The sequence below is a fragment of the Canis aureus genome, chromosome 37, assembly GCF_053574225.1.
Source record: "Canis aureus isolate CA01 chromosome 37, VMU_Caureus_v.1.0, whole genome shotgun sequence".
Taxonomy (NCBI): Eukaryota; Metazoa; Chordata; class Mammalia; order Carnivora; family Canidae; genus Canis; species Canis aureus.
In genome coordinates, this window is record NC_135647.1 from 576,113 (window position 1) to 603,845 (window position 27,733).

Sequence of the window (27,733 nt, forward strand, 5' to 3'; positions counted from 1 at the left end):
TTAGGCAAGTTTAGTAAGAACTCAGTACTAGATGGTAACCAGGAATCATTTAAATTTTTTAGGTGGGATAATGGCACTGTGGTTCTGTTTTAAATGTCCATAACTGGACAGCCCTGGTGGCTCAGCAGTTTAGCACCACCTTTGGCCCAGGGCGTAATCCTGGAGACCTGGGATCGAGTCCCATGTTGGGCTCCCTGCATGGAGCCTGCTTCTCTCTCTGCCTCTGTCTCTGTGTCCCTCATGAATAAATAAATATTTTTTAAATGTCCATTAATTCTTAAGATATGTATTCTGAAGTTAAAAATAGAACTACCCTATGACCAGCAATTGCACTCCTGGGTATTTACTCCAAAGATACTGATGTATTGAGACAATGGGACACCTGCACCCCAATGTTCATAGCAGCAATGTCCACAATAGCCAGACTGTGGAAGGAGCCATGATGTCCATCGACAGACAAATGGATAAAGATGTGGTGTATACATACAATGGAATATTACTCAGCCATCAGTAAGGATGAATAAACTTACCATATACTTTGACACATGGATGGAACTGGAGGGTGTTATGCTGAGTGAAATAAACCAATGGGGGGGGGGGGAATCATCATATAGTTTCACTCATATGTGGAATTTAAGAAATAGTGAAAGGGACCACAAGGGAAAGGAGGGAAACTAAATGGGGAAAAATCAGAGAGGAAGACCAACCATGAGAAACTCCCTAACTCTGGGAAACAAAGAGTTGCAGAAGGGGAGATGGGTGGGGGGATGGGGTAATTGGGTAACGGGCATTAAAGGGGGCACATGATGGGATGAGCACTGGGTGTTATAGCAACCGACAAATTATTAAGGCTACTTCTAAAACTAATCATGTATGTTGACTAAGTGAAATTTTGAAAGAAATACATTCTGAAAAGCATAATATTGAAATAATGTTCGGGTTTTGCTTTTTCAAATATTTCAGCAAGAAAAACGGTGGGGGTGGGTGCGGCAGAATCTTATTACTAAGTTTGAGGGATGAGTACACCTGGGTTCATTAGTCTTCTCCCAACTTTTGTACAGGCTTAAATTTTTCATAACGAATTTTTCGATTTTTGAAAAAGTGCAGTCCGTTATTTATCTTGTGTTTCAGGCTCATATTTAAAAGTGACTTTTTCGCAGATTTATCTCACAAAACTCCCGTGCACTCCAGAGAGGACCCGAGCCCGGACCACAACGGGTCTGTGCTCACGTGGTCACGTGCTCACGTGGTCACGTGCCCACGTGCCCACGTTGCGACCCCCGCACCCCTCGTGCCCGCAGGAACTCTCGCGAAAGCGGGGTACGTGCACGTGGTAGGAGGCTCGGCCGAATCTCCAGGGAAGTTGGGACCAGCGAGTGGCGGCGGCGTTTCCTAGAAGGTCGCCGGAAGTGGCTGGTGGGGGACTCGGAAGTAAAGCTGTGCAGTTTCCTGGCGGTTCCGGGAGGCGACGGCTGCAAGGTCCGCCTCCAGCCGGTGTGGGTCGGGCAGTCCGCCGGGAGCTCCTGGCTGCTCCCCGAGTGCCCCCGGGGCGCCAGCGGGAGGGCGGGCTCTCCGCTCAGACGGAACTTTCTCGCAGGTGTTCGGGTTCCCTCCCCTCTTCTCGCGCCCAGCAGCCCATGACCCTTTTTGTGCCCCCAGTTATTGCTCCCCAGCGTCGCTGCCTGTATTCTCTCATCGAGCCACGGGTGCGGTCGCTGATGCAGGTGTTGGAAGCACAGCCAGGCACACGGCAGGGAGCCTGAAGAGGCCGACCGTAGTGCCGAGTCACTTGCCATGTTGGAAAGTGGTCAAGTGCTGTTGAAAACCAGAAGAAAGGGAAAGCCAGGTAAGGCGTCTGGGTGGAAGGAGAGAGTAGACGGCAGTCAGGTAGGGCACCTGGAGTGGATCTTGGGAAGATGGGTACAGGCGAACCCTTGGAAGCAAGATCATTTGCCTGGAGGTGGAAGGGACAGCCAACCAGTGCAAAGGCCCTGAGGTGAACGAGAAAGTCTGTGTGACTGAGGACCGTTGAAGGAGGAGAGTAGAAGGGGCATGAATATGAATCCACACATCCTCTAGACTTGTATGCCCCTGAAGACTTAAGCTCTTATTCTGAATAAATGAGGAAGGTGGTTAGAAGCGATGTGCGCATGTATAACAGCTTTGCATACCACGGTGTAGACTGGAGATTGGGAGGTTTTAGGTAGACGTGAAATCATCTAGCTTATGTGTTAAGCACACCACTCTGTTGTATTGAGAAGAGGCAAAGGGGAAGGATAGAAGCAAGGAGACCAGTCAGTAATCATGGAGAGCAAGGCGGGTGGCGATGGCCTGGATCGGGGTGGTAGCTATGGAGGTTGTACTCCAGATACATGACATTTTCCATGTCTTTGTGTGCTCCCTCTTCTTCTATAGACAATCCTTTAAAAAGATCCCTTCTTTTTGCTCTGATCACTTTCCTCTTTTCCTTTTCATGGAATATTCAGGAAAACAAGGTGTGAGACCACAGCTGGCCCAATGCTGCTGATGAGCCTCAAATCCAGGGCATTGTGTCACACATCAGGCCAACAGCAGCTGCACTGTGGGTCAGCAAGGGCCCTCTGGCTGGCATCCACCAGGCCACCTCAAAACATGTTGCCTGGGCAAAGTCGGAACTGACTCTGGAAGTTTGACCCAAGCAGCTGGGAAGAATCTGGACACAGTGGAAGACCATAAAGAAAGCTGGGTAAAAAGATGCAGCAGGTAAGAAAAGGAGGGTCTGCAACATATCATGAGGAGGAACTGAGTACAGAAAAGGAAAGCAGGGGGAGCAATGGTAGAAGTTTCCCGCTTCAAAATATTTTTCCTGGACAGCCTGGTAACCATGAAAGCCTTCCAGTTGTAGAGAATAATGGGAAGACTTTTCTGTTTTGCTTAAGGTGGATCAGGGACTGAGTCCCTGATTTTCTCTCTCCTCTTGGTGTTTCTGGGAGATGATTTCCATAGACCAAACTTTACAGTTGATTAGAGCTCATTTTCCTCCATTCCGTCGCCTGAGTTTTCCTGTGCATTGCAATAGGTGATAGCATCACATGAGCATCCAGGACCAGCGCTGCTGTGGATCCCTGGTGCCCAGCCCCTGCAGGAAAAAGGTGAGGCTCACAGGCTATTGTGCCAGGAGGATGGCAGCTGAACACAGAGCTGGGACATGGGGGAGTGGGAGGACATGCTTCCAGGGCATGGAAATCTGCTCATTGAAGGCAAAAACAGACTTTTCAAAATATGAAGCTAAAAAATAAAGCTTGAGAATCATTGTAGTGACCAGGGATTAGAAAGGGAGAGATGGCAAGTTGTATAATGGGTATAGAGTTTCAGTTTTGCAGGATGAAAAAATCCTGGAGATTACATAACATTGGATTTTTTTTCTTATAATTTTAATTTAAATTTTAGGTAGTTAGCATACAATGCAGTATTGGTTTCAGGTGCAGAAGTCGGTGATTCATCAGTAGCCTCTAACTCCCAGTGCTCATCCCATCATGTGCCTTCCTTCATGCCCATCCCCAAGTTAACCCGTCCCCGCACCCCCTCCTCTCTAGCAACCCGTAGTATGTTTCCTGTAATTAAGATTCTCTTATGGTTTATCTCCTTTTCTGATTTCACCTTTGTTTCTTAAATTGGACATATGAATGGAACCAATAATAACTGTCTTTCTCTGACTTATTTTGCTCAGCATAATACTCTAGCTCCATCCACATCATTGAACATTGTATTTTTAACAGTGTTGAACTGTATGCTTAGAAATGGTTAAGAAGATGGAGTGCCTGGGTGGCTTAGTAGGTTAGGTGTCCAACTCTTGATTTTGGCTCAAGTCATGATCTCAGTATTGTGGAATCCTGTCTCCCTCTGCCCCTCCCCATCCTCCTTCTGAAAGAAAAGAAAAGAAAAGAAAAAGAGAGAAAGAAAGAGAAAGAAAGAAAGAAAGAAAGAAAGAAAAGAAAGAAAAGAAAAGAAAGAGAAAAAAAGAAGAAAGAAAGAAGAGAGAGAGAGAAAGAAAAGGAAGGAAGGGAGGAAGAAAGATAGTTAAGACAGTAAATCTTGTTACATATTTTTTGCCACAATTCAAAAAAAAATGTTTAACAAAATGAACACTTTTAATAAAGAACTATTGTGAGTTGATAAAACTTACCCAGTCTGTGAAGAAGGTATAGTAAAAATCCAACTGGGATGTATCTGGAGGGGAAATAGGGTTAAATACAGGTATGCATTGTCGAAACTCATCTACTTATGACTTGCTAATTTTACTGTGTGTAAATTTTACCTCAAAAATGAGAATGTAAACAAATATTGAATTTTAGTCCATGATATGTGCCATAGAGTGTTGTGGGGTGAAGTATGCTCATGTCTTTAATTATTTTTAAATGCAGCAAAAAGTACAGTGGATTAATAGAGGGCTAGTTAGTTGGGTAGGTAAGTGGGAGAGCACATCACAAACATGAAGGTAAGTGTGTGGATGCTTACTAAACAATTCTTTCAGCTATTCTGTATATTTGAAAATGTTCATAATAAAATGTGGATTAGAAAAAAACAAAAAAAACTTCCAGTTGGGAGGTTTACATTTTTGATGTCACAAGGAGCAGAGCAGAGCTAGCATGTGCTATGAGCTGTGTGCAGGCCAGGAGAGTGTGGGACTGTTTTGCTTTTTAAGATTTTATTTATTTATTCATGAGAGACACAGAGAGAGAGAGAGAGAAAGAGAGAGGCTTCCCTGCGGGGAGCCTGATGTGAGACTCAATCCCGGGACTTCGGGATCATGCCTTGAGCTGAAGGCAGATGCCCAACCGCTAAGCCACCAAGGTGTCCTGGGTGTGGAACTGTTTGTGACAAAGAATTACAGAGCGCCTGGGCTCATAGAGCGAGACATGGAGGCACAGACGGGCCTGAGGACTAACAGCCCAGGTCTTGGTCAAGAACCGAGAGTAACCTAAACCAAAGAAGAACCATGGGAAGAAACCAGTTTGCTCCTAAATTGAATTTATGGTAAAATTGGAATGACTTTGTGGAACAAAGGCCTCGGCTAATCCCAGGGTCTTACCAATTGATGACTAATGCCCCCCCACCCCTCGCACGCACCCCCCCCCCACACACACACACACCATATTTTGTGAGAGAAATCATTCAGACTCAGATTGGGGATGTGTTGATGAACTTTCTAGAACGGTTAGTTGCTGCAAACACTGAAGCTACAGAAAGGTAGAGCTGGCCCAGCAGAAGTGAATTTGAGTTGTGGACTAGCCATGTGGACCTACATCCCATCCAGTCGGTGTGGACACTACCTGGACGATGGCAAAAGCTGTGTGTGCTGTCCTCCAGCCGGGTGGGGAGGGTGGCTTCATGCTCAGAATTAACAGGAGAGACAGAATCACAGGGGGAAGGCAGTATTTCTCTAATAAGAGGAACGAAGAAGAAATTATTTTTTCCAAGAAACTAACTGGAGGTAGGGCAGCCCTGCAGTTACCTAAAGGAATAAACTCTAGGCCTGTCCCTGGATATTTCTGTGCCCCCTGCCCATCCCTACCCTAAGTCTTTCTGGAAGAAATGACTTCAGCGTCCAAATACTGGAAGAGGGATCCCTGGGTGGCGCAGCGGTTTGGCGCCTGCCTTTGGCCCAGGGCGCGATCCTGGAGACCCGGGATCGAATCCCACGTCGGGCTCCCGGTGCATGGAGCCTGCTTCTCCCTCTGCCTGTGTCTCTGCGCCTCTCTCTCTCTCTCTCTCTCTCTCTCTCTCTAACTATCATAAATAAATAAAAATTAAAAAAAAAAAAAAAAACAAATACTGGAAGAGAGGGTAGAGTCAGTGATGTGGGCCCAGAAAGGGTGAGGTCATCGTGGGATGGAGAGACCAGGGAAAACCCTGGTGGTGGGTGCGGGCACCCAGTGCCTGTGTCCAGCTGCAGAAACAATGGGGAGGCAGAGGAAAGCATGAACACTGCCACACTGACAGCCCACCCCACCCTCCACCTGTCTCCCTCAGCCCTGCCGAGCCCTCAGCATCCAGCTGCTGCCAGAGATGGAAGCTGGGGAGCCGGAACCCGGCCGAGAGAGGAGCCCAGGGCGACCACAGCCAGGAGCTGGGCCTGGGGAAGCAGCGGCTCCCACGCCCTCCCTGCAGACACAGCCCCGCCACAGCTACCTGCTCACCTCCCAAATCAGGTGCTCCCATGATGCCCCCTGTGGTTCCACCCCAGGAACCCGCACCTACTCTCAACCTTGCCTCAGTACACACGCAGTCATCGCCTTCCGTGTCTCTACTGTGTCCCCCAGGACTGCACGGCTGCACTGCCCCGGCACCCGCTGACCTCCCTGACCTTCGAGGACGTGGCTGTGCGCTTCAGCAGCCCAGAGTGGCGGTGTCTGAACCGCATGCAGAGGCTCCTCTACACAGACGTGATGCTGGAAAACTATAGGAACATGTTGGCAGTGGGTAAGAACAGCCCTGGGCTCGGCCTCGCCTTCTCCCCTCTCCGCTTTCTTTCACTTGTTTTGTTCATCCATGTGTGTGAGGTCTCTGTTCTACAGCAAAATAACTGCAAGAACAGGGAAATGTTCTTAGGATCTCCTCTGCCTATCTGAGGGGGACTCCTTGGAGAATGTCCCTACATGGTTACCCATGACCAGACCCCTGAACAAACCCTTTTCTCTACCCTGATGGCCATTTCTTTCCTGTTTCTCTGTGTAAGCGGAGGGGTCAAGGCTGGGCGTTTAGGACAGTTACATGCTCTGAGCACTCCTACTCCTTCACCACCAGGTTCTGCTTTCCCTAAGCCTCCTCTGATTTCCCAGCTGGAGCAAGGGGCCGAGCCCTGCCTTCCGGACCAGGGGTTCCTGAGCTGCTTCCCAGGTGAGTGATGGAGAAGCTCCAGCACCACCACCACCCCACTAGGCCTCAGGGCAGGTTGTCAGAGAAATGTTCTTACTGCTGGGTTATTTGTCCTCACCAGCCCGGGAGCCCTAAAGAGGAGAAAATAAACAGCAGCTAACTACTTGGGCAGTTCTTCTATCATAACCTAATTGCTCCTTTGTACCCCCTCTAATAGGCTTTTTGCAGTTTGGTCCTCAGAAAAGGCTCAGAGAATTCATCTCCCTTCTGTGTATCAGTGACTCCAATGCTCAGAGAACGCTGATTTTCTGCCTCTAATTTGCGTTCAGGACCTTCCCCTACATTGGGCCTCGGGCCTCTGACCCTTACATTTTTCTGTTTCCCTCATGGCCTCAGCTCTTAGCTCTGAGGCAGGTGCCAGCTACATGGACAGTGCTCACTTCTCCCCTTTTCTGGGCAGCACGCCTTCTAACTCCCGGTGTTGACTGGACAACCCTTTGCCATCTGGAGAGCAACATATCTGAAGGCAGAGTCATCCCTCCTCACAGCCCATCGCCACTGAGCTCTCCCTGTTTCTGTATCTGGTCTACCTCTTTCTCATGTTGCCTCTCCACACTCCCTGACCCTCTTACCTGGTCAGTCATGAAACATTACCAGCTCCTCATTCAAATTGTTTTCTCTACTGACCCTTCAAAAAAGTGCCCCTTATCCCTAGGCCAACCCAACTGCCTGATCACAATACCTGTTCTTCGGTTCTCCTCCCTCCTGCCAGCCAACCAACATTTATTGGCAATTATTGTATACCAGGCACTAGACAAGTACTAGAGATGGTGTCAAATATTCACTGCCTAGTAGGGAAGACAGGTAAGTAAGTGATGATACAGCACAGAACAGGTGAGAGTTACAGGTGTGTACCTGGGATATACGGGATATACAAACGTGGAAGAGAAGCATCTAAATCTGACCTGGGCACCAAATGACTATGGAAGGAATGAGCATGAACCACGGCATGTGGCATACATGGGTTCATGTAGTGGAAAGAGGGAAGAGGCATTCTGAGCAGAGGGAGGTGCACGTGGCAACATGTTGAGGAGGGAAAAAAACATGAACTCTGAGCAGCGTGAGTAGAGCAAGGGCTCCAGGCAGCTGGTATGGGGAGTGCAGGAGCAGGGGCAAGGTGACTATTCAGAGGGGTTTTTATAAACTACAGACCTTGAACTTTATTCTGACAGTAGAAGTTGACATTGATTAAGCACTCACGTCTGTGTGGCAAGTGCTTTAAGCACATTAGCTTATTAAATGCTCCCATCTTATAGACAAGCCCCCTGAGGCAGAGGGAGATGCAGTCACCTCCTGGGCTACACAGCGCATAGGTGTCAGAGCTAGGATTTCAGTCCAGGTGGTCCCACTCCAGAGCTGGGGCTCTTGCCTGTATGCTTTACCTCCTTTCTGTCTGGAGTGCCCCTGATATTGTAAGCTGAGGAGTGGCAGGATTAGAATTGACTTATAGAGAAATCTGGAAGCAAAGTGGAGCACAGATTAGAGGGGAAGCAGATAAAAGGACAGGTGGGGTTGGGGTGTCAGTTAGCAAGAATGCCGCAGCAGAAATACAGAGGAGGAGGTAGAGTTGAGAAAAGAAGAAGAGTCATTTGAACTCTGGTTGCCAGCAGTAGAAATTAACTCAAGCTAACTTAAGCAAAACAGCAAGAATAGATTTATTACTCGGGGGTGTCATGGACCCTGGGAGCAGGACCACAGCAGGCCCTTCACCCCACTGTCTCCTCTGGCTCTCTGTAGGTCCCCTGCTTCTCGGTCCAGATGGCAGAATGTTCCCTGCCCTGGGCGGTGTGCAGGCTCCCCAGCTGAAGTGCTAAATACCCAGCTGCTATCAGAGCCTCAGTCAGAGCCCAGGAAGAGAGTCTAGCTTGGTTCGGGTGAGGGGTGGCCCAGACCTGATGTGCTCTACCCAGGCAGGCAGGTCACACTGCAGAGCAAAGCAGACAGGCCCCTGGGGGCCACAGCTTCTGCAGCACATCACAAGTGGAATTTGTAAAATGTTAGCTGAGCAAATCTGAGGGAAAGAAGGGTTGGATGTGACTCAGTTTCCTCACTGAGGTGACTAGGCGCGTGGATTTGCCATTCACTACACCAGGAGATTCCAGAAACCAGTAGGTTTGTACAGATTTTTGTAAAGTGCACGGAGTCTGCAATGTCTCAGTATTTCTCCCGATACGAGCCTGCCTCAGCCTTTAGCCATAAGGGTACCAGCTCTTCCACCCCAGGAAGTCATCTTCTGTTCAAACGGCTCCACCCTCTCATCTGTCCCGTCTCCCGTGGCTCCCCACCTCTGTACATCTGAGGTTTTTATTTCCTTATTGAAGTATCACCTGACAAGTCCCGGCCTGGGAATGAGAAGGCTATTTTGGAACAGGAGGTTTTGGAGAGTGGGAACGTCTGCAGGGTACAAGTCAGACCTCTCCTGGAAGTCCTATCCTGGGATCCTGAGGCTGGAGCGGCTTGTGTGCAGGAGGCCAAGTTAAAGAACCCGGGAGACACGCCGGGGAAGGAAACACTGGGAGAAGACAAGGTGGCCTGCGAGGGAGGAAAGACCCAGAAGGTCCTCAGAAAAAACTCCAGTCTATCCTCCAAACATGTCCCACGTGAGGGCGTCCTTACGGAGCGGACACCCCACGGATGTGCCGAGTGTGGCAGGACCTTCAGCTGGCGCTCCGACTTGATTCTGCACCTGCGCCTGCATTCTGGAGAAAAGCCCTACGTGTGTAACCAGTGCAGGAAAGCGTTCAGGACCAGAAAGCAGCTCTCCGTGCACCGGATCATCCACACAGGGGAGAGACCCTTCGACTGTGGCCAGTGTGACAAGGCCTTCAACAGCAGGTCGGCACTGTGCCGACACAGAAGAGTGCACAGCGGGGAGAAGCCCCACGGCTGCGGCGTCTGTGGGAAGGCCTTCGAGACCAGGAGCCGGCTAAGCCTGCACCAGCTGGTGCACAACGGGGAGAGGCCACACGCGTGCACAACGTGCGGGAAGGCCTTCCAGCTCAAGCACAGCCTCACCCTGCATGCCAGGATGCACAGCGGAGAGCGGCCGTACGGCTGTGAGCAGTGCGGGCGCGCCTTCCGCGGCAGCTCGGACCTCAGCAAGCACCGGAGGGTGCACACTGGGGAACGGCCCTACGAGTGCGGCCAGTGCGGGCAGACCTTCCGCCGCAGCTCCGACCGCAGCAAGCACGCCAGGACGCACGCGCACGGGGAGGCCCGGCGGTGCCCACGCTGCGGACAGGCCTTCGGCAGCCCGGCGGAGCTCGCCAGGCACCGGCTGGGCCACGCCTCGGACAGGCCATACGCGTGCGGGGAGTGCGGCAGGTCCTTCCGCCACGACTGCCGGCGCCGGGCGCACGAGAGGGCGCACGCCGGGGAGCAGCCCTACCCGTGCGCGCACTGCGGGAAGGCCTTCCGCGACCGCCACTGCCTGGCCGTCCACCAGAGGGTGCACACCGGCGAGAGGCCGTACGCCTGCGCCCAGTGCGGCAAAGCCTTCCGTGGCCGGTCCAACCTGGCCAGCCACCTGCGGACCCACACTGGCGAGCGGCCGTACACCTGCCAGGTGTGCGCCAGGGCCTTCCCGCAGCGCTCTGGCCTGAGGCAGCACGCGCGCATCCACACCGGCGAGAAGCCCTACGGCTGCCGGGAGTGCGGCCGGGCCTTCCGCCAGCGTGCGGCCCTGCTGGGGCACCAGCGCGTCCACACCGGCGAGAAGCCCTACGAGTGCGAGCAGTGCGGGAAGGCCTTCAGGGTCAGTGCCAATCTCACCGGACACAAGCGAAGGCGGCACCGGGCACAGAGAGCCCACCGACTGGAGGACGGTGGCACAGGCCTCCCCTCGTAGCTACTGTTTGACCGGACACTCGGGGGAGCCAGCCTGCCCGCTTCTTCCTGATGCCTGACCCCTGACTGAGGTCCTAGAGCCTGACCTTCCTGGTCGGCATTGTAGGAGTGCGTCTACTGCCCAGGCCTTGCCAATCGGTAATAGTAATGCTAAATAGTGTTTTCCACGTGCCAACCGCCCTTCTAAGGGCTTTGCCATTTTAACTCATTCAATCCATAACATCCCTAGAGGATGAGGACATTAAGGCAGGAAAAGATGAGACCCACGCAGGGTCACTTGACTAGTAAGTTCTGCACAGATGCCTGCTGCACACTCCCTTTTGCACCACACCTCTTAGCCTACAACTCATTTCATGGAGCATGTTTTAGTTGATAAAATATTAATGATTTGTAGCAAGGTTTTTCTGTCTCTTTTTAACTTAAAGTCTGAATGGTCCTCTTCTATGTGGAATCAAGATTGCTGAGATTAGGATGGGAAGGGAATGCAAGACAGGGCAGATTTAGAAATTACAGATAAGTGGGATCCAGCTAAGGCTGCTCTAGTAACAGCTTACATAGGGAAAGAGCATGAAGCCCATCTCACTTTGTTATAAATAGATCAAAATGTTGATTTCATAAATATTTTCTGTATTTATTTGCAAAACATATGAAATGCTCTTTCAAATGTACTAGAAATTTGCATCTCTTTATAAGTCTTTCAACATCTCTTAACACACACCCTTCCTCTTTCAAATATTACAAGTCCTTTTCACAGACGATTAAAATAAATACCCACAGCCAATAAGGCTGTTAAATGGAAAATCCTACGGTGGCTCAGTTGGTTAAGCATGGGACTCCTGATTTCAGCTCAGATCATGGTCTCGGGGTCGTAAACTGAGCTCCCCACTCAGCTCAGAGTCTGCTGGAAATTCTCTCCCTCGGTTAAAAAAAATATATATATAGGAGATGCAAATATGCCAACCTGATTAACATAATGACCATAATTGAGAATTATATTTAGTTCTAAATTCCTCAGCTGGTTTAAAAAAAAAAAAAAAAAAGAGCAGTGGGTCATCCCACATTTCTCAAAGGTGTTTCACCAGTTAAAGCTTTTAAAATAATGACTTTAGGAAATGCTACCTAGGGTTTTTTTTAATTCCCTTAAAGACTTCTCGGAGTCTATAATATGGTAAACTCAATCTTAAAACAGGAATAAAAAGCATTGCTTTCCTAGAGTAACTGACCAAACACAGTCCTGTTTGAAGCATCTTCATGGGCTCCTGTTTCACAGAAAACCTTTTGGGAAATGGTTACACATTAATACTGAAAAACAAGGTGTCCAAGAGATGGATTTTCTAGTAACAAATTCCAGAAAAGATTACATGGTTTCTCATTTAAAAAAAAAAAAAAAGCAGATTAAAACGTTGTTCCTTTAGTTTCTACAGGAAATTTCATGTTTTTTATATGGCCATTTATTACAGAGTTTGTTGGTGAATGCCAAGATGAAAACATTTAAGACGTAACTCCATGAAATCGCCTCTGTGGAGGATGAAATTCTGAGTATGTGGCTTTCCAGTGAGAAACATGACATAAGGACAGAGCTCAGGGTATATCTGGAGAATTGGCAGTGGTTTTCCAATTATTTTCAAAGCTGAGGACCCCTTGTGGTCACCATTTCAGCGACATCCTCTGGCCTACCCACGCACACAGCAGTAGTTGCACTTTATGCTTGACAGAATATTGTCGTGCTCTCCTAGAAAATCTGAGGGTTTGTATTTCATGACAGCACATATAAGCATTTAGAAAATGTACATACATGTTCAGAACATCTGTTTCACCTAAAGGCTATGGTGGGCTTTGGCACTCTGGACTCAATGTCCTCTGCCCAGCTTGAGAGCCTAACAGTCTAGCCCCTCATATCACTTCCCTAGGTAGTTTTCACAGAATCTGGCAAGGTGGCACTTCCAGTTTAGATTCTGGACCATCCTTGAGTGTAGATGTTTGTGTTGTTGATTGGAGAGCTTACATCCTCAGACACCAGTTAACTGGAGGGGGTAGCAGGCCCAACATTCCAGTGTGAAACTTGAATGTCCTCTGTATTGAACTCAGACATGAGCTTTCCAGACTCATCGTCACCTGTACATCTTCTATGTGACCACCACCTCCCTAGAACACTGCTCCCATTCTGACACTGCTCTAAAGACTGCCAACTGACTCTCAGTCCTGTAGTAAGAAACCACATTACGGGCTTGAACTCTAGAAATCTTCCGACATTTCCTGAACATCTGAGTGTTGTGTGACAGAGAACAAACTGACAGTTGATGAAGGGAGGTGGGTGAAGAAGGATGGGCTGTGGGCAGATGGACATTAAGGAGGCACCTGTTGTGATGAGCACTGGGTATTGTATGTTAAGTGATGGATCACTAAATTCTACCCCTGAAACCAGTATTATACTATATGTTAATTAACTAAACTTTAAATAAAAAATGATAAAATGAATGTTGTGAGGAAACATTGAAGGAAGTTCAGGTATTTTACCTATGAGAAAAGTCTGTGCATTTAAGAGGTCCTAAACCAGAGTAGAGTCTGCTGTAAGGTAGTAAATTTGACAGGAATACTGTAGAAGGAATTCAAAGATGAGATGCATAGTTAATAACAAAACATATTAGTATTTCTTAAAACCCTAAGATTCCCGTAACTAATACTGAAGAGTTATCAAAACTAGAGTTGATTTATTTATTAATTTACATAGAAACTCACCAGGCAACACACTTTTTTAACCTAATTACCTTAGTGCAAAATCTGAGAAAAGTTTCAACCTGAACATTGATACAATGAGATTATTTTCACTTTACCATCACAAAGGAAGTAGAGAATGCCCACTTCACTCAGGTTTAAAAAGGGGAACAAGACACAGGTTTCAGATTTTGAACCCCATGTGAAGAGAAATGTCTTTCTGTAGCTTCTACATGTGGGTGCAATGTTCTGTGATCATTACAGAGCGAGATTAACCCACTGTTCAAAAGGCAGTCTTTCAAAACTTTCAAGACAAACACTTCTTTTTTCCCAAGGCAAAATACCTGAAATTTCTTTAGTGCTTTCTCAGTTTATTTTAAAATGTTCGGGAAATATCAGAAGATTCCTGGAGTTCAAGCCCGTAATCCTGGGGTTTCTTACTGCAGGACTAAGTCAGCTGGCAGGATCAGAGCAGTTTCCGGGAAGATAGTGGTCACTTGGAAGATGGGTTTGTGAGGTGGTGTCTAGAAGTCTTGGCATTTCCTTCTGTCCCACTGGTCTACAGTCTGTCCTTACACCAACGCCAAATGGGTTAATTACCATAGGTTTAAAATATCTTTTCATCTAGTAGAGTAAGGCTTATTTCTTTTACTTCTTCAAGATTGACTTGACTGTTCTTCACCAAGACTATATTTATTCATTCACTGGAAGACTCAGTGTTAGAAAGACATCAGTTCTTCCTAAAATTGATCAATAAAAATGCCGAGAGTGCATTTTTGTGGAAAATGACATATTAATTCTAAAATTTATATTGCAATAAAATTCTTAGCCAAGACTTAGGAAAGGCAAACTATTATCCTTTTAAATTTTATTTGATATTTGTGCCCCCAGGTCAAGAAAGAATTTCTAAAACAAAAAAGGGACACCTGGGTGGCTCAGCAGCTGAGTGTCTGCCTTCCACTCAGGGCATGATCCTGGAGTTCTGGGATCGAGTCCCACATCAGGCTCCTAGTATGGAGCCTGCTTCTCCCTCTGCCTGTGTCTCTGCCACCCTCTCTCTCTGTCTGCCATGAATAAATAAGTAAAATCTTATTTTAAAAAAAGGTTAATATTAAAGAAAAATTTTTTATAAATTCAACTAAATTCAAGTGAGTTTCTTTTATCAAATTCACCATAAGAAAACGGAAAATAGAATTTTCTCATGACTGGAAAAAATATTTTGAACACATACACTTGGCAAATAATTGTCATCTAAAATATTTTAGGTTGGGATCCCTGGGTGGCGCAGCGGTTTAGCGCCTGCCTTTGGCCCAGGGCGCGATCCTGGAGACCTGGGATCGAATCCCATGTTGGGCTCCTGGTGCATGGAGCCTACTTCTCCCTCTGCCTGTGTCTCTGCCTCTCTCTCTCTCCCTCTCTCTTTGTGTGTGACTATCATAAATAAAAATTTTTTAAAAATATTTTAGGTTGGGGGTGCCTGGCTGGCTCAGTTGGTTAAGCATCAGACTCAACTTTGGCTCAGGTCCTGATCTCAGAGTTGAGAGATTGATGATTGATTCACAGGTCAGGTACTGCACTAAGCATGGAATCTGACTAAGTCTCTCACCCTCTGCCTCGCCCCTCCCTCCCCATCCATGCTATAAATAAATAAATAAATAAATAAATAAATAAATAAATAAATAAATATTTTACTTTGAGTCATATCAATTGCCATATCTAAAGGTTGAATAAAAAATAAATAAAGGTTAAATAGTGGCAATTTAATATGGTTTGACTTTATATAAAAACTCCTTTAAACCAATAAACAGGGACGCCTGGGTGGCTCAGCAGTTGCATCTGCCTTTGACAGATGCTGGAGTCCTGAGATGGAGTCCCACATCGGGCTCCTTATGGAGCCTGCTTTTCCCTCTATCTATGTCTCTGCCTCTCTCCCTCTCTCTGTATCTCTCATGAATAAATACATAAATCTTAAGAAAAAATTATTTAAAAAAAATAAACCAATAAGCAAATGACAACCCCCAAATAGGCAGAGAGCATGAAAAAGTATTTCACAGAAAATTGAAAAAGAATGATGGCGAAACACAGCTGTCCAGTCTCCGTAACAAGGCACTCAGAGCACAGTGACACCATGTGATAAAAATGGCCTCACCAAGTTTGGGCAAGGACATGGAGTTGCAGTATTTACTGGTGGTGCTGTAAAAGGATGCAACCACTTTGGAAACTAGATAGGTTCTATCCTGTAAAGCCAAACTGTACCCTAGGGATGCACTGAGAAATGCTTGCACATAAGCACTGACAGCCATGTAGAAGGATTTTCACTGCGTATTTGGTCATAATAGCAAAACCCAGAAACAACCCAAATGTTCACCAATAGTAGAAAAACATATTTTGCCATATTTAAATAATGGATATTTTAAGGAAGTAAACATTGAATGACCTAATTGGGTTATCCACCCCATAACATGGGTTGATAGTGGACAGTCTTTGTTGAAAGGGAAGAGCAGGAGGAGGGGGCAAGATGGCGGAAGAGTAGGGTCCCCAAGTCACCTGTCCCCACCAAATTACCTAGATAACTTTCAAATCATCCTGAAAACCTACGAATTCGACCTGAGATTTAAAGACAGAACAGCTAAATGCTACAGTGAGAAGACTTCACCCTTCTATGAAGGTAGGAAGACGGAAAAATAAATAAATAAAAAGCATCCAAGGGGGAGGGGTCCCGCGAGGAGCCGGGCTAGGGCCACAGGGCGAGTGCCCCAGGACAGGAGAGCCCCATCCTGGAGAAGCAGGAGCTTCACCAATCTTCCATGACGGAAAGGCGCTTGCAGGGAATTGTGACAGGACCCCAGGAGGGGCGGGGATGCCCTCAGGCTCCCAGGGACACTAACAGAAGAATTGCGCCCCGGGAGAGCTCACCACACACCGTGGCTGAGCTCCCTAAAAGGCTGCAGCGCAGGCCCAGCGGCCCCGGAGCAGCTCCAGCGGCAGCTGCGTGCAGAGGGGGCTGCGCAGCCCCTGAGGCTCAATTCTAGCAGTGAAGGCCCCAGAGCCCAGGGTGCCGGGGAACACAGCCCCGGATCCGGCGCTCCCCCCGGGACAGGCAGAGGCCAGGAGGACACAGGACAGCAAGGACACTCCTGCCGCTGGGCGGCCCCGAGCTGTGCAAATCAGCAGCCCCCGCCAACGGAGCATCCAGGCCCCTGCAGACTGGGAGCTGCTGTGGTTACTGCGGGAGGTGACTCCAGGGCTGCAGAGCTGCCGCTGCCACTATTGTTGTTCCTCCTGGGGCCTCACAGGATAAACAACCCCCACTAGGCCACACAGTGACTCACAGGATAAACAACCACTGAGCCTGCAGCAGGCAGGGGGCTGAGTAGCTCCCCCAAGTGCTCACACCTGAGAATCAGGACAGTGGCCCCCTCCCCCAGAAGACCAGCTAGCAGGACAGGGGAAAGGCAAGTTATTGACCAAGCGGCACTGGAAAGTTCCAGGGGAAGTCTAGGGATTTACAGTATATAGAATCAGAGGATACTCCCCCTGGTTTTTCGTTTTATGTTTGCTTCCCCTCCCCCCCTTTTTTTCACTTTTTTTTTTTCCTTTTTCTCTTCTCTCTTTTTCTCCTTTTCCCAGTACAACTTGTTTATGGCCACTCTGCACTGAGCAAAATGACTAGAAGGAAAACCTCACCTCAAAAGAAAGAATCAGAAACAGTCCTCTCTCCCACAGAGTTACAAAATCTGGATTACAATTCAATGTCAGAAAGCCAATTCAGAAGCACTATTATAAAGCAACTGGTGGCTCTAGAAAAAGACATGAAGGATTCAAGAGACTACATGACTGCAGAATTTAGATCTAATCAGGCAGAAATTAAAAATCAATTAAATGAGATGCAATCCAAACTAGAAGTCCTAACAAGGAGGGTTAACGAGGTGGAAGAACAGGTGAGTGACATAGAAGACAAGTGGATGGCAAGGACGGAAACTGAGGAAAAAAGAGAAAAACAATTAAAAGATCATGAGGGGGATCCCTGGGTGGCGCAGCGGTTTGGCGCCTGCCTTTGGCCCAGGGCGCGATCCTGGAGACCCGGGATCGAATCCCACATCGGGCTCCCGGTGCATGGAGCCTGCTTCTCCCTCTGCCTGTGTCTCTGCCTCTCTCTCTCTCTGTGACTATCATAAATAAATAAAAATTTAAAAAAAAATTTAAAAAAAAAAAAAAGATCATGAGGATAGGTTAAGGGAAATAAATGACAGCCTCAGAAGGAAAAAATCTACATTAAATTGGGGTTCCCGAGGGCGCCAAAAGGGAGAGAGAGCCAGAATATGTATTTGAACAAATCATAGCTGAAAACTTTCCTAATCTGGGAAGGGAAACAGGCATTCAGATCCAGGATGTAGAGAGATCCCGCCCCCCTAAAATCAATAAAAACCACTCAACACTTCGACATTTAATAGTGAAACTTGCAAATTCCAGAGATAAAGAAAAGATCCTTAAAGCAGCAAGAGACAAGAAATCTCTAACTTTTATGAGGAGAAATATTAGATTAACAGCAGACCTCTCCACAGAGACCTGGCAGGCCAGAAAGGGCTGGCAGGATATATTCAGGGTCCTAAATGGGAAGAACACGCAGCCAAGGATACTTATTCCAGCAAGACTCTCATTCAGAATAGAAGGAGAGATAAAGAGCTTCCAAGATAGGCAGAAACTGAAAGAATATGTGACCACCAAGCTAGCTCTGCAAGAAATACTAAGGGGGATTCTATAATAGAAAGAGAAAGTACAGGGATCCCTGGGTAGCTTAGCCGTTTAGTGCCTGCCTTTGGCCCAGGGCGTGATCCTGAAGCCCCGGGATTGTGTCCCATGACAGGCTTCCAGCATGGAGCCTGCTTCTCCTTCCGCCTGTGTCTCTGCCCCCCTCTCTCTCTTTCTATGTCTATCATGAATAAATAAATAAAATCTTTAAAAAATAAGAAAAGAGGGATCCCTGGGTGGCGCAGCGGTTTAGCGCCTGCCTTTGGCCCAGGGCGCGATCCTGGAGACCCGGGATCGAATCCCACGTCGGGCTCCCGGTGAATGGAGCCTGCTTCTCCCTCTGCCTATGTCTCTGCCTCTCTCTCTCTCTCTGTGTGTGACTATCATAAATAAATGAAAAAAAAATTAATAAAAGAAAGAGGAAGTCCAAGGAAACAATCCACAAAAACAGGGACTGAATAGGTATCTTTTTTTTTTTTTTTTGAATAGGTATCTTGATGACACTGAGTTCATATCTTTCAATAGTAACTCTGAATGTGAATGGGCTTAATGACCCCATCAAAAGGAGCAGGGTTTCAGACTGGATAAAAGAGCAAGACCCATCTATTTGCTGTCTACAAGAGACTCATTTTAGACAGAAGGACACCTACAGCCTGAAAATAAAAGGTTGGAAATCATTTACCATTCAAATGGTCCTCAAAAGAAAGCAGGGGTAGCCATCCTTATATCAGATAAACTAAAGTTTATCCCGAAGACTGTAGTAAGAGATGAAGAGGGACACAAATCATACTCAAAGGATCTATCCAAGAAGAGGACCTAACAATCATGAATATTTATGCCCCGAAAGTGGGAGCTGCCAAGTATATCAATCAATTAATAACCAAAGTTAAGACATACTTAGATAATAGTACACTTATACTTGGTGACTTCAATGTAGCACTTTCTACAATCGACAGATATTCTAAGCACAACATCTCCAAAGAAACAAGAGCTTTAAATGCTACACTGGACCAGATGGATTTCACAGATATCTACAGAACTTTACATCCAAACGCAACTGAATACACATTCTTCTCAAGTGCACAAGGAACTTTCTCCAGAATACACCACATACTGGGTCACAAATCAAGTCTTAACCGATACCAAAAGATTGGGATCATCTCCTGCATATTTTCAGACCATAATGCTTTGAAATTAGTACTAAATCACAAGAAGAAGTTTGGGAGGATTTCAAACACGTGGAGGTTAAGGACCATCCTGCTAAAAGGTGAAAGAGTCAACCAGTAAATTAAGGAAGAATTTTTTTTTTTAAATTAAGGAAGAATTAAAAAGATTCATGGAAACTAATGAGAATGAAGATACAACCCTTCAAAATCTTTGGGACACAGCAAAAGCAATCTTGAGGGAATAATACATCGCAATGCAAGCATCAATCCAAAAACTGGAAAGAACTCAAATACAAAAGCTAACCTTACACCTAAAGGAGCTGGAGGAAAAATAGCAAATAGATCCTACACCCAGCAGAAGAAGAGAGTTAATAAAGATTCGAGCAGAACTCAACAAAATCGAGACCAGAAGAACTGTGGAACAGATCAACAAAACCAGGAGTTGGTTCCTTGAAATAATTAATAAGATAGATAAGCCGTTAGGCAGCCTTATTTTAAAAAAGAGAGAAAAGACTCAAATTAATAAAATCATGAATGAGAAAGGAGAGATGACCACAAACACCAATGAAATACAAATGATTTTAAAAACATATTATGAGCTGCTATACGCCAATAAATTAGGCAATCTAGAAGAAATGGACGCATTCCTGGAAAGCCACAAACTACCAAAACTGGAACAGGAAGAAATAGAAAACCTGAACAGGCCAATAACAGGGAGGAAATTGAAGCAGTCATCAAGACTCTCACAAGACACAGAAGTCGAGGGCCAGATGGCTTCCCGGGGGAATTCTATCAAACATTTAAAGAAGAAACCACACCTATTCTACTAAAGCTGTTCAGAAAGATAGAAAGATTTGGAGTACTTCCAAACTCGTTCTATGAGGCCAGCATCACCTTAATTCCAAAACCAGACAAGACCCCACCAAAAAGGAGAATTATAGCGCAATATCCCTGACGAACATGGATGCAAAAATTCTCAACAAGCTACTAGCCAATAGGATCCAACAGTACATTAAGAAGATTATTCACTATAACCAAGTGGGATTTATCCCCGGGATGCAAGGCTGGTTCAACACTCGTAAAACAATCAATGTGATTGATCATAACATCAAGAGAAAAACCAAGAACCATATGATCCTCTCATTAGATGCAGAGAAAGCATTTGACAAAATACAGCATCCATTCCTGATCAAAACTCTTCAGAGTGTAGGGATAGAGGGAACATTCCTCAGCATCTTAAAAGCCAACTACGAAAAGCCCACAGCAAATATCATTCTCAATGGGGAAGCACTGGGAGCCTTTCCCCTAACATCAGGAACAAGACAGGGATGTCCACTCTCACCACTCCTATTAAAGATAGTATTGGAAGTCCTAGCCTCAGCAATCAGGCAACAAAAAGAAATAAAAGGCATTCAAATTGGCAAAGAAGAAGTCAAACTCTCCCTCTTGCACTCTTGGTGGGAATGTGAACTGGTGCAGCCACTCTGGAAAACTGTGTGGAGGTTCCTCAAAGAGTTAAAAATAGACCTGCCCTATGACCCAGCAATTGCACTGCTGGGGATTTACCCCAAAGATACAGATGCAATGAAACGCCGGGACACCTGCACCCCGATGTTTCTAGCAGCAATGTCCACGATAGCCAAACTGGAAGGAGCCTCGGTGTCCATCGAAAGATGAATGGATAAAGAAGCTGTGGTTTATGTATACAATGGAATATTACTCAGCCATTAGAAATGACAAATACCCACCATTTGCTTCGACGTGGATGGAACTGGAGGGTATTATGCTGAGTGAAGTAAGTCAATCGGAGAAGGACAAACAGTGTATGTTCTCATTCATTTGGGGAATTTAAATAATAGTGAAAGGGAATATAAGGGAAGGGAGAAGAAATGTGTGGGAAATATCAGAAAGGGAGACAGAACATAAAGACCCCTAACTCTGGGAAACGAACTTGGGGTGGTGGAAGGGGAGGAGGGCGGTGGGTGGGGGTGAATGGGTGACGGGCACTGAGGGGGCACTTGACGGGATGAGCACTGGGTGTTATTCTGTATGTTGGTAAATTGAACACCAATAAAAATAAATTTGTTATTTTTTTTTTAATTTTTATTTATTTATGATGGTCACAGAGAGAGAGAGAGGCGCAGAGACACAGGCAGAGGGAGAAGCAGGCTCCATGCACCGGGAGCCCGATGTGGGACTCGATCCCGGGTCTCTAGGATCGCGCCCTGGGCCAAAGGCAGGCGCCAAACCGCTGCACCACCCAGGGATCCCTAAGTTTATTATTAAAATTAAAAAATGATGGGATCCCTGGGTGGCGCAGCGGTTTGGCGCCTGCCTTTGGCCCAGGGCGCGATCCTAGAGACCCGGGATCGAGTCCCACATCGGGCTCCCGGTGCATGGAGCCTGCTTCTCCCTCTGCCTGTGTCTCTGCCTCTCTCTCTCTCTCTGTGACTATCATAAATAAATAAAAAATTAAAAAAAAAATAAAATTAAATTAAAAAATGATTAGTGATTTCTTCTTAAGTGTAGATCATTTAAGAAAAGGAATGATAAACAGAATTCAGCAGAGTGATCACCTCTGAAAAGGAGTCATAGTAATGGGATTGGAGAGAGGCACAGAAGTTGACACAAATGTCTTAGTATTATTCTAGCCCAGTCCTGTCCAATAGAAATCTAATGCCAGCCACGTAATTTAAGATGTTCTCATTAAAAGAGTAAAAAGAAATAAATTAATTTTAGTAGTATACTTCTACGTAGCCCAAAATGTTCAAACTATCATTTCAATATACAATCAAAAACGTTAATGAAGTATTTTCTTATTTTGTGCTGTCTTTATTTTTTTTTATTTATTTGTGATAGACACACACAGAGAGGCAGAAGCAGGCTCCATGCAGGGAGCCTGATGTGGGACTCGATCCCAGGACTCCAGGATCAGGCGCTGGGCTAAAGGCAGGCATTAAACCACTGAGCCACCCAGGGATCCCCCTTCTGCTCTCTTTATATCGAGTATATATTTTACATTTACAGCACCTCTCAGTTTGTATGGTAAATTTCCACCGGACATACTATACTTAAGTCTGTACTTGGATTTCATAAAACTTACAACTGAAAAAAGAAATTCACAAAGCCAAGTTGTCCCAAACATGCTTTTAAAAAAATATATTTTATTTATTTATTCATGACAGACACAGAGAGAGGCATAGACAGAAGCAGCCTCCCCTAAAGGAGCCTGATTGAGGACTGAGATCCCAGGAGCCCAAGGTGACCGCCTGAGCCAAAGGCAACTGCTCAATTACTAGGCCACCCAGGCACCCCTGCCCCCAAACATACTTATTTTTCCAATAACAATGTAGAATCCTCTCTCAAATTTAAATTTTAAATACAATTGAAAATTCACTTCCTCAAGCTTGTGAGCACATTTGAAGTACTAAATAGTACTAAATAGTAGTACTAAATAGTAGTATAATAGTAGTGCAATAAAATACAAGTGCAATTGCACCAGAAAGTGCAATTCTAGATTTTGAGTGAACTATTCAAGTGTTCGTTGAAATATTGTGCTCCAAAATTTTTATACTTGCATATCTTCTCAAACTCAGTAAGAACACCTGTGCTTTGCACCAGATGGCAGACACTACATCTTCCAAGGCTGTTCAAAACAGCCCAGGGCAAAGGGCAGTTACTGACTCTGTAGGATAATAAGAAAGTTATTTTGGTTTTTGTCCCTAGTTCCTCACACAGCTTCTGAGTCCCTTGGAAGTTCTTGGGGGCCAGGAGCATCTTTTGTTCTAACCAGGCCATGATAGGTTCCTAGACAGCTTTAGAATGGGACTAGTAGCTGGAAAGACCAAGCCATAATAAAAAGCCTAGAGTTTTCAGCTCCCACGTCCATCCTGAACCTCCCCAGGAGGGGAGAGGGGTTGGGGATTAGAATCCATCATGCCTCCATGATGAAACCTTCATAAAAACAAACCATAAATGACAGAATGAGAGCCTCAGAGCTGATGAAGACATGGAGGTGCTGGGCTCGGGGCCGGCTGGCTGTGGCATGGAAGCTCCTCATCCCCAGCCCCCTGCCTACCTGGCCCTGGGGATCTCTTCCATTGGCTGTTTCTGACTTAAATCTATTTATAAACCAGTAAATGAAAGTCAAATGTGTACCTGAGTCCTATGAGCCATTCTAGTGAATTATCTAATCAGAGGAGGGGGTCTTTGGAACCCCCGCTTTGTAGCTGGTCAGTCAGAAGTAAGGGACTTGGAAGTGGTATCTAAAGTGGGTTATAGGGGATCCCGGGGTGGCTCGGCGGCTTGGCGCCTGCCTTCCACCCAGGGCCTGATCCTGGGCACCCGGGATAGAGTCCCACGCTGGGCTCACAATGCAGGCAGGTACTGAGAAAATGGTGAAAAGTGGCCTGCAATCCCAGCAGTAAGCCTTGGGAAGGAGGTGGTGTGTGCATCCCTCCAGCATGTCGTGCACGCTATTCCCCCATGTGTGCACACTCTTAAATCTGGGACCTCAGAGTACACACACACAGCAGAGATATCTGCAGAATAAGCTCCGAGGTGGGGGTGGGGTGGGGTTCCTCTGAGCTCTCCTCCTGCACATCCCTCCACTCCCTCCCTAACTGGAACTCTGGAGCTGGCAGCAGGGAGGCTTCTAGCAGGAAACAACTTCCAAGCTAAGGACTAGGAGATGCGAAAGATGCCACGCGTGCATGAGATCTGGCCGGACCACGACGTCCTGCAAGCCGCAGAGACGTGGCGTGCAGCTGAGCGGAAGCAGAACCGGCGACACAAGGAGCACCCGGAGCTGCGGTCGCAGCGACGCTCGAGAGGCGCCTGACGCTGCGAGGACGCCCGGAGCTCGGGAAGCACCCGGCGGTGGGACTAGCCCCGGCGATCCCCGCGGGGTCTCTTCCTCCGTCTGCTCAGCGGCTGGCTGCGGGGTCCGTCCCGCTAGGAGACCAGCACCCGGACTTGCGTCCACCCCTGTAGGCACCAGCTGGAGCCCGCCGGCTTGAGCGACCTCTCCGGGCCGCGGGCGTGGGTCAAGGGCAAGCAGGGATCGCAGGAGGAGAAAAGGGGCCTTACCGGGCGTGAAGAAGGAAAACTGTTGGCAGCGGTGGGATTCGAACCCACGCCCCCGAAGAGACTGGAGCCTTAATCCAGCGCCTTAGACCGCTCGGCCACGCTACCGTTCCGCGGGCGGCGGCCTCCTAGGGCGCCCTAGAGATGGACTCGTCCCGCCCGAGGCCCCGCCCGAGGCCCCGCCCTCGAGGCCCCGCCCCCGGCCGGCGCGGACCCCCACACCCGGGACGGCGGCGTCGCAGCCTAGTGTCGTCACCGAGCGCGCCGGCGGCCGGAAGTCCGGAGCGGCGGCGTCGCAGCCCAGTGTCGTCACCGAGCGCGCCGGCGGCCGGAAGTCCGGAGCGTCGAGTGGGCGCCTCGGGTCGCGGCAGAGCCCCGGCCGCGGTCGCGCCTTGATCCGCTCTGCGTCCTCCGTGGTCCAGCGCGGCGAAGACCGGCCGTCGCTCACGTCCGCGCCCAGACCCACTCGCGGACGCGGTCACGGAGTCCCCGGGGCCCCGGACCGTGCCCTGCGCTGCTGAGGCCGGAGCCTGGTGTCCTCAAGCCCACCGCGAAGGCTGTGAGGGAGGGCGGGCCGTTCCCCGTTTGCCTCCCCCTGCTGCCAGCGACCCGGGGTCAGCGTCTACAGGCGTCTCCTCTGCCTCTCAGGCCGCCTCCTCCTGTGAAACCGCGCAGCCTGCCCCTGAGGAGGTCCAACCTGGTCACTTGCCGAGGAAGCCTGAAGGCCCCTTGTCAGGCCCCTCACCGAGCCCCCGGGGTACCACTGAAGCCTGCTCGTTTTACCTGCTCGTTTTACCTCGTTTCTTTGCCTGCAAAGTGGCGTTGGAGAGAGACCTGCACAGACTCGACGGCTCTGGGAACGGACTTGAACTAGCGAAGCCCCCGCAAGTGTCGGCTGCTACCTTGCTCGCAGGTCCCGCAGCCACAGCTGTCCCTGACGATGTTTATCCACCTGCAGAGGAAGAAGCCATTCCCAGTGGCTGAACCCTGGGTTTTCACACCGGATGACAACACTCCCTCCCACCAGAGCTGGGAACTCCCTTACCCCCAGCCAGGGACGGGGCCTCTTGTTATTTTAAGCTGTGGTTAAAAGTGGACATCACCTACAGTTTAGCATTTTAGCCATTTGTATATGTGTACAGTTCAGCGGGCATTAGGTAGATTCACATCCTGCTCATGGCAACGTGTTGAGTAAGGGATGGGCAGGGCTAGGTAGGGAGACACAGGTAGGGGACTGTGGACTCAGGTTCACAAAACGACGTCCCAAAAATGCGGAGATGTAAGAAAACCAAAAATACGGGAACTAGACCACCCTGCCCTAGGTGGAAACGATACTTTTTATGACAGTTGGCTGTGACCAACAAAGAATAACCAGACCCAAAAGGAAAAGGAAGTCATTAAGGATGGTATCACCCATCCTTACTCAAACCACAACATCACAAGAATGATAAGGCCACAGGCTCCCTGGTCAGCTTTGTTTTTTTTTAAGATTTTATTTATTCATCTGATAGAATGCACACAAGCAGAGGTGCCGCAGAGGGAGAAGAAGGCTCCCCACTGAGCAGGGAGCTGGAAGCAGGGGTCGATCCCAGGACTCTGGGGTCAGGACCTGACCTGAAGGCAGATACTCAACTGACTGAGCCACCCAGGTGCCCCTCCCTGGTCAGTTTTAAATCAAAGACTGTCAGTGGGGGCCACCTAACTGACTTCAGAGGGTCAAACATCCTATACAGCAGCCTTGCCCAGGGGAAGTCCAACAGTGTTGGAAAATTTCTAACACCTCTCCTGTGAAAACTTGCTGAGTCTTTCTGCAGGTTCTGAGAGCAATTATTTCCTCCACCAGGAACCGGAGCATGGCCGCAGCAATGAAAACACCAAATTCTAATCACTAGACTAGCAGGGAAGCTGCCCAGCTGGTGTGCAAACAGGCCTACAGGCTGGATGCACCTGGGCCCTGCCCACCAAGCACCTGCAAACCACTCACCTGGGACCTCGTGGCCCACACCCACCCACGAGCCAGAGTCCCATGGACCCCACCTGGGATGAGGGCAGTGACTGTTCCCAGGACAGGTCTTGGGACACAAGTCTGCGGCTGCCACCTTATGGCCCTCCTGGAGTGGCGAGTATCTGAGAGGAACACCGTCCTCCAATGCATATTGGTTCTCTCAAAGGGCTCTTTCGCGGTGTTTAAGTAAATACTCCCTAAGTCGGGAATACAAAGAGCTCAGTGATAAAACTATCTTTTTTTACACTAGAGTCTGAGTACTAGGCCAAAGTAGCTCAGTTGGGAGCGCGATGAGCTGAAGACTTAACTAAGATACCTCAAACCCGGGGCTTGGCAGGAAAGGGCAACCTCTTGGAGCTGAAATAATGAAAACTCTGAATTTGTCTGCAACAAATACGAAAATATTCGTTAAACCTAAAAAAAAAAAAAAAAAAAAGGCTTTTGTCGAAAAAAAAAAAGGAAAACCCTGGAAATTTGTGTGATAAAAGGATGGTTCCAGGAAAAGAATCCTGGGGAGAACCGTGCAAGAGACAGAGCCCAACGGGCTGAAGGAAAAACACTTCCTTTTTTGTGAGAGGCAGCATCTTCTTTTGGCTCCGGCTCTGCTCCAGACTCACCCTATCTTCCTCCACATGGAGGTCTTCCAACAACCGGGAGCCCAAGTCAGGAGGCCCAAAGGATTCATGCCTCTTTCTACCGTTCGTTTCTACATCATGACTCCCTTCCCCAGTCTCATTCTCTGCCAAAGGGGGCGGTCCTCCAGGTAGATAGGGGAGAGAGAAGTTCAACATGAGAGATGCTGAGAGGGAGCAGAAGGCTAGCTGAGGACAAGGCACGAGCTGACACCCTGTGACCTCCCCCCTGCCCCCAGGTCGGGTGCTCCTGGTTGCCCTATAGCTAAGGGAGGGAAAACATATAGTTGACTTAGAATTCTGCAAGACAGGAGTCTCCCTCTGTTTACAAATGGCTTAGTGATTTACAAGAACAAAGCTTTTTTATGAATAACCTAGCTTCCAGAAAGAAATGTAGATACAATTAAATGCCCTTATCACCTGCAGCTCATTGAAGATACTTGAAGGGGGGGGGGGGTTTGAGGGGAGTGTCCTGTTCCTCCAGGAAGCTCCCAACTGTCTTGTGAATGCCTCGCCAGAGGAAAAACCAACCTTGGCTTAACAATGGCGAGGCCTCCAGAATCGGTAGGTTCTCTTTAGTATATAAAAGTTCTCTTGAAAGTCTCCCTCTTCCT

General features: G+C 47.8%; 1 protein-coding gene, 1 long non-coding RNA gene and 1 other non-coding gene across 6 annotated transcripts in view; 1 reads left to right on the forward strand and 2 right to left on the reverse strand.

The window, feature by feature from the left end:
* Window positions 1–24,695, reverse strand: part of LOC144306627 (uncharacterized) — a 201,647-nt gene extending 176,952 nt beyond the window's left edge. The window contains exons 1-2 of one of the 3 annotated variants that reach the window (XR_013373723.1): window positions 24,486–24,695; window positions 5,313–5,422 (exon numbers count right to left, since the gene is read on the reverse strand). This is a non-coding gene — a long non-coding RNA (uncharacterized LOC144306627). The remainder of the gene's footprint in view (window positions 1–5,312; window positions 5,423–24,485) is intronic. The other 2 variants (XR_013373722.1, XR_013373721.1) reach the window with 2 other exon arrangements.
* ZNF311 (zinc finger protein 311) lies at window positions 1,421–14,612 on the forward strand. 2 transcript variants are annotated; one of them, XM_077886069.1, is made up of 7 exons: window positions 1,425–1,846; window positions 2,487–2,742; window positions 3,059–3,131; window positions 6,013–6,191; window positions 6,303–6,462; window positions 6,787–6,879; window positions 9,240–14,612. In XM_077886069.1, the coding sequence occupies exons 2-7, from the start codon at window positions 2,734–2,736 to the stop codon at window positions 10,763–10,765; spliced, it is 2,040 nt and encodes a 679-aa protein (XP_077742195.1). In that variant the 5' UTR covers window positions 1,425–1,846; window positions 2,487–2,733; the 3' UTR covers window positions 10,766–14,612. The 2 variants fall into 2 exon arrangements, with proteins under 2 accessions (XP_077742196.1, XP_077742195.1); XM_077886070.1 differs by lacking the exon at window positions 6,013–6,191 and having other exon boundaries at window positions 1,421–1,846.
* On the reverse strand, window positions 24,509–24,590 carry TRNAL-AAG (transfer RNA leucine (anticodon AAG)). The gene has a single exon. It is a non-coding gene; the product is annotated as a tRNA-Leu (tRNA).
* Window positions 24,696–27,733: the final 3,038 nt, after the last annotated feature.

Bases quoted from the DNA above. Each gene is read 5' to 3' on its own strand.
- ZNF311 (XM_077886069.1), top strand. The intron at 3,132-6,012 runs GTGAGGCTCACA...TGTCTCCCTCAG, and splicing joins CCAGCCCCTGCAGGAAAAAG to CCCTGCCGAGCCCTCAGCAT. The intron at 6,192-6,302 runs GTGCTCCCATGA...TGTGTCCCCCAG, and splicing joins CTGCTCACCTCCCAAATCAG to GACTGCACGGCTGCACTGCC.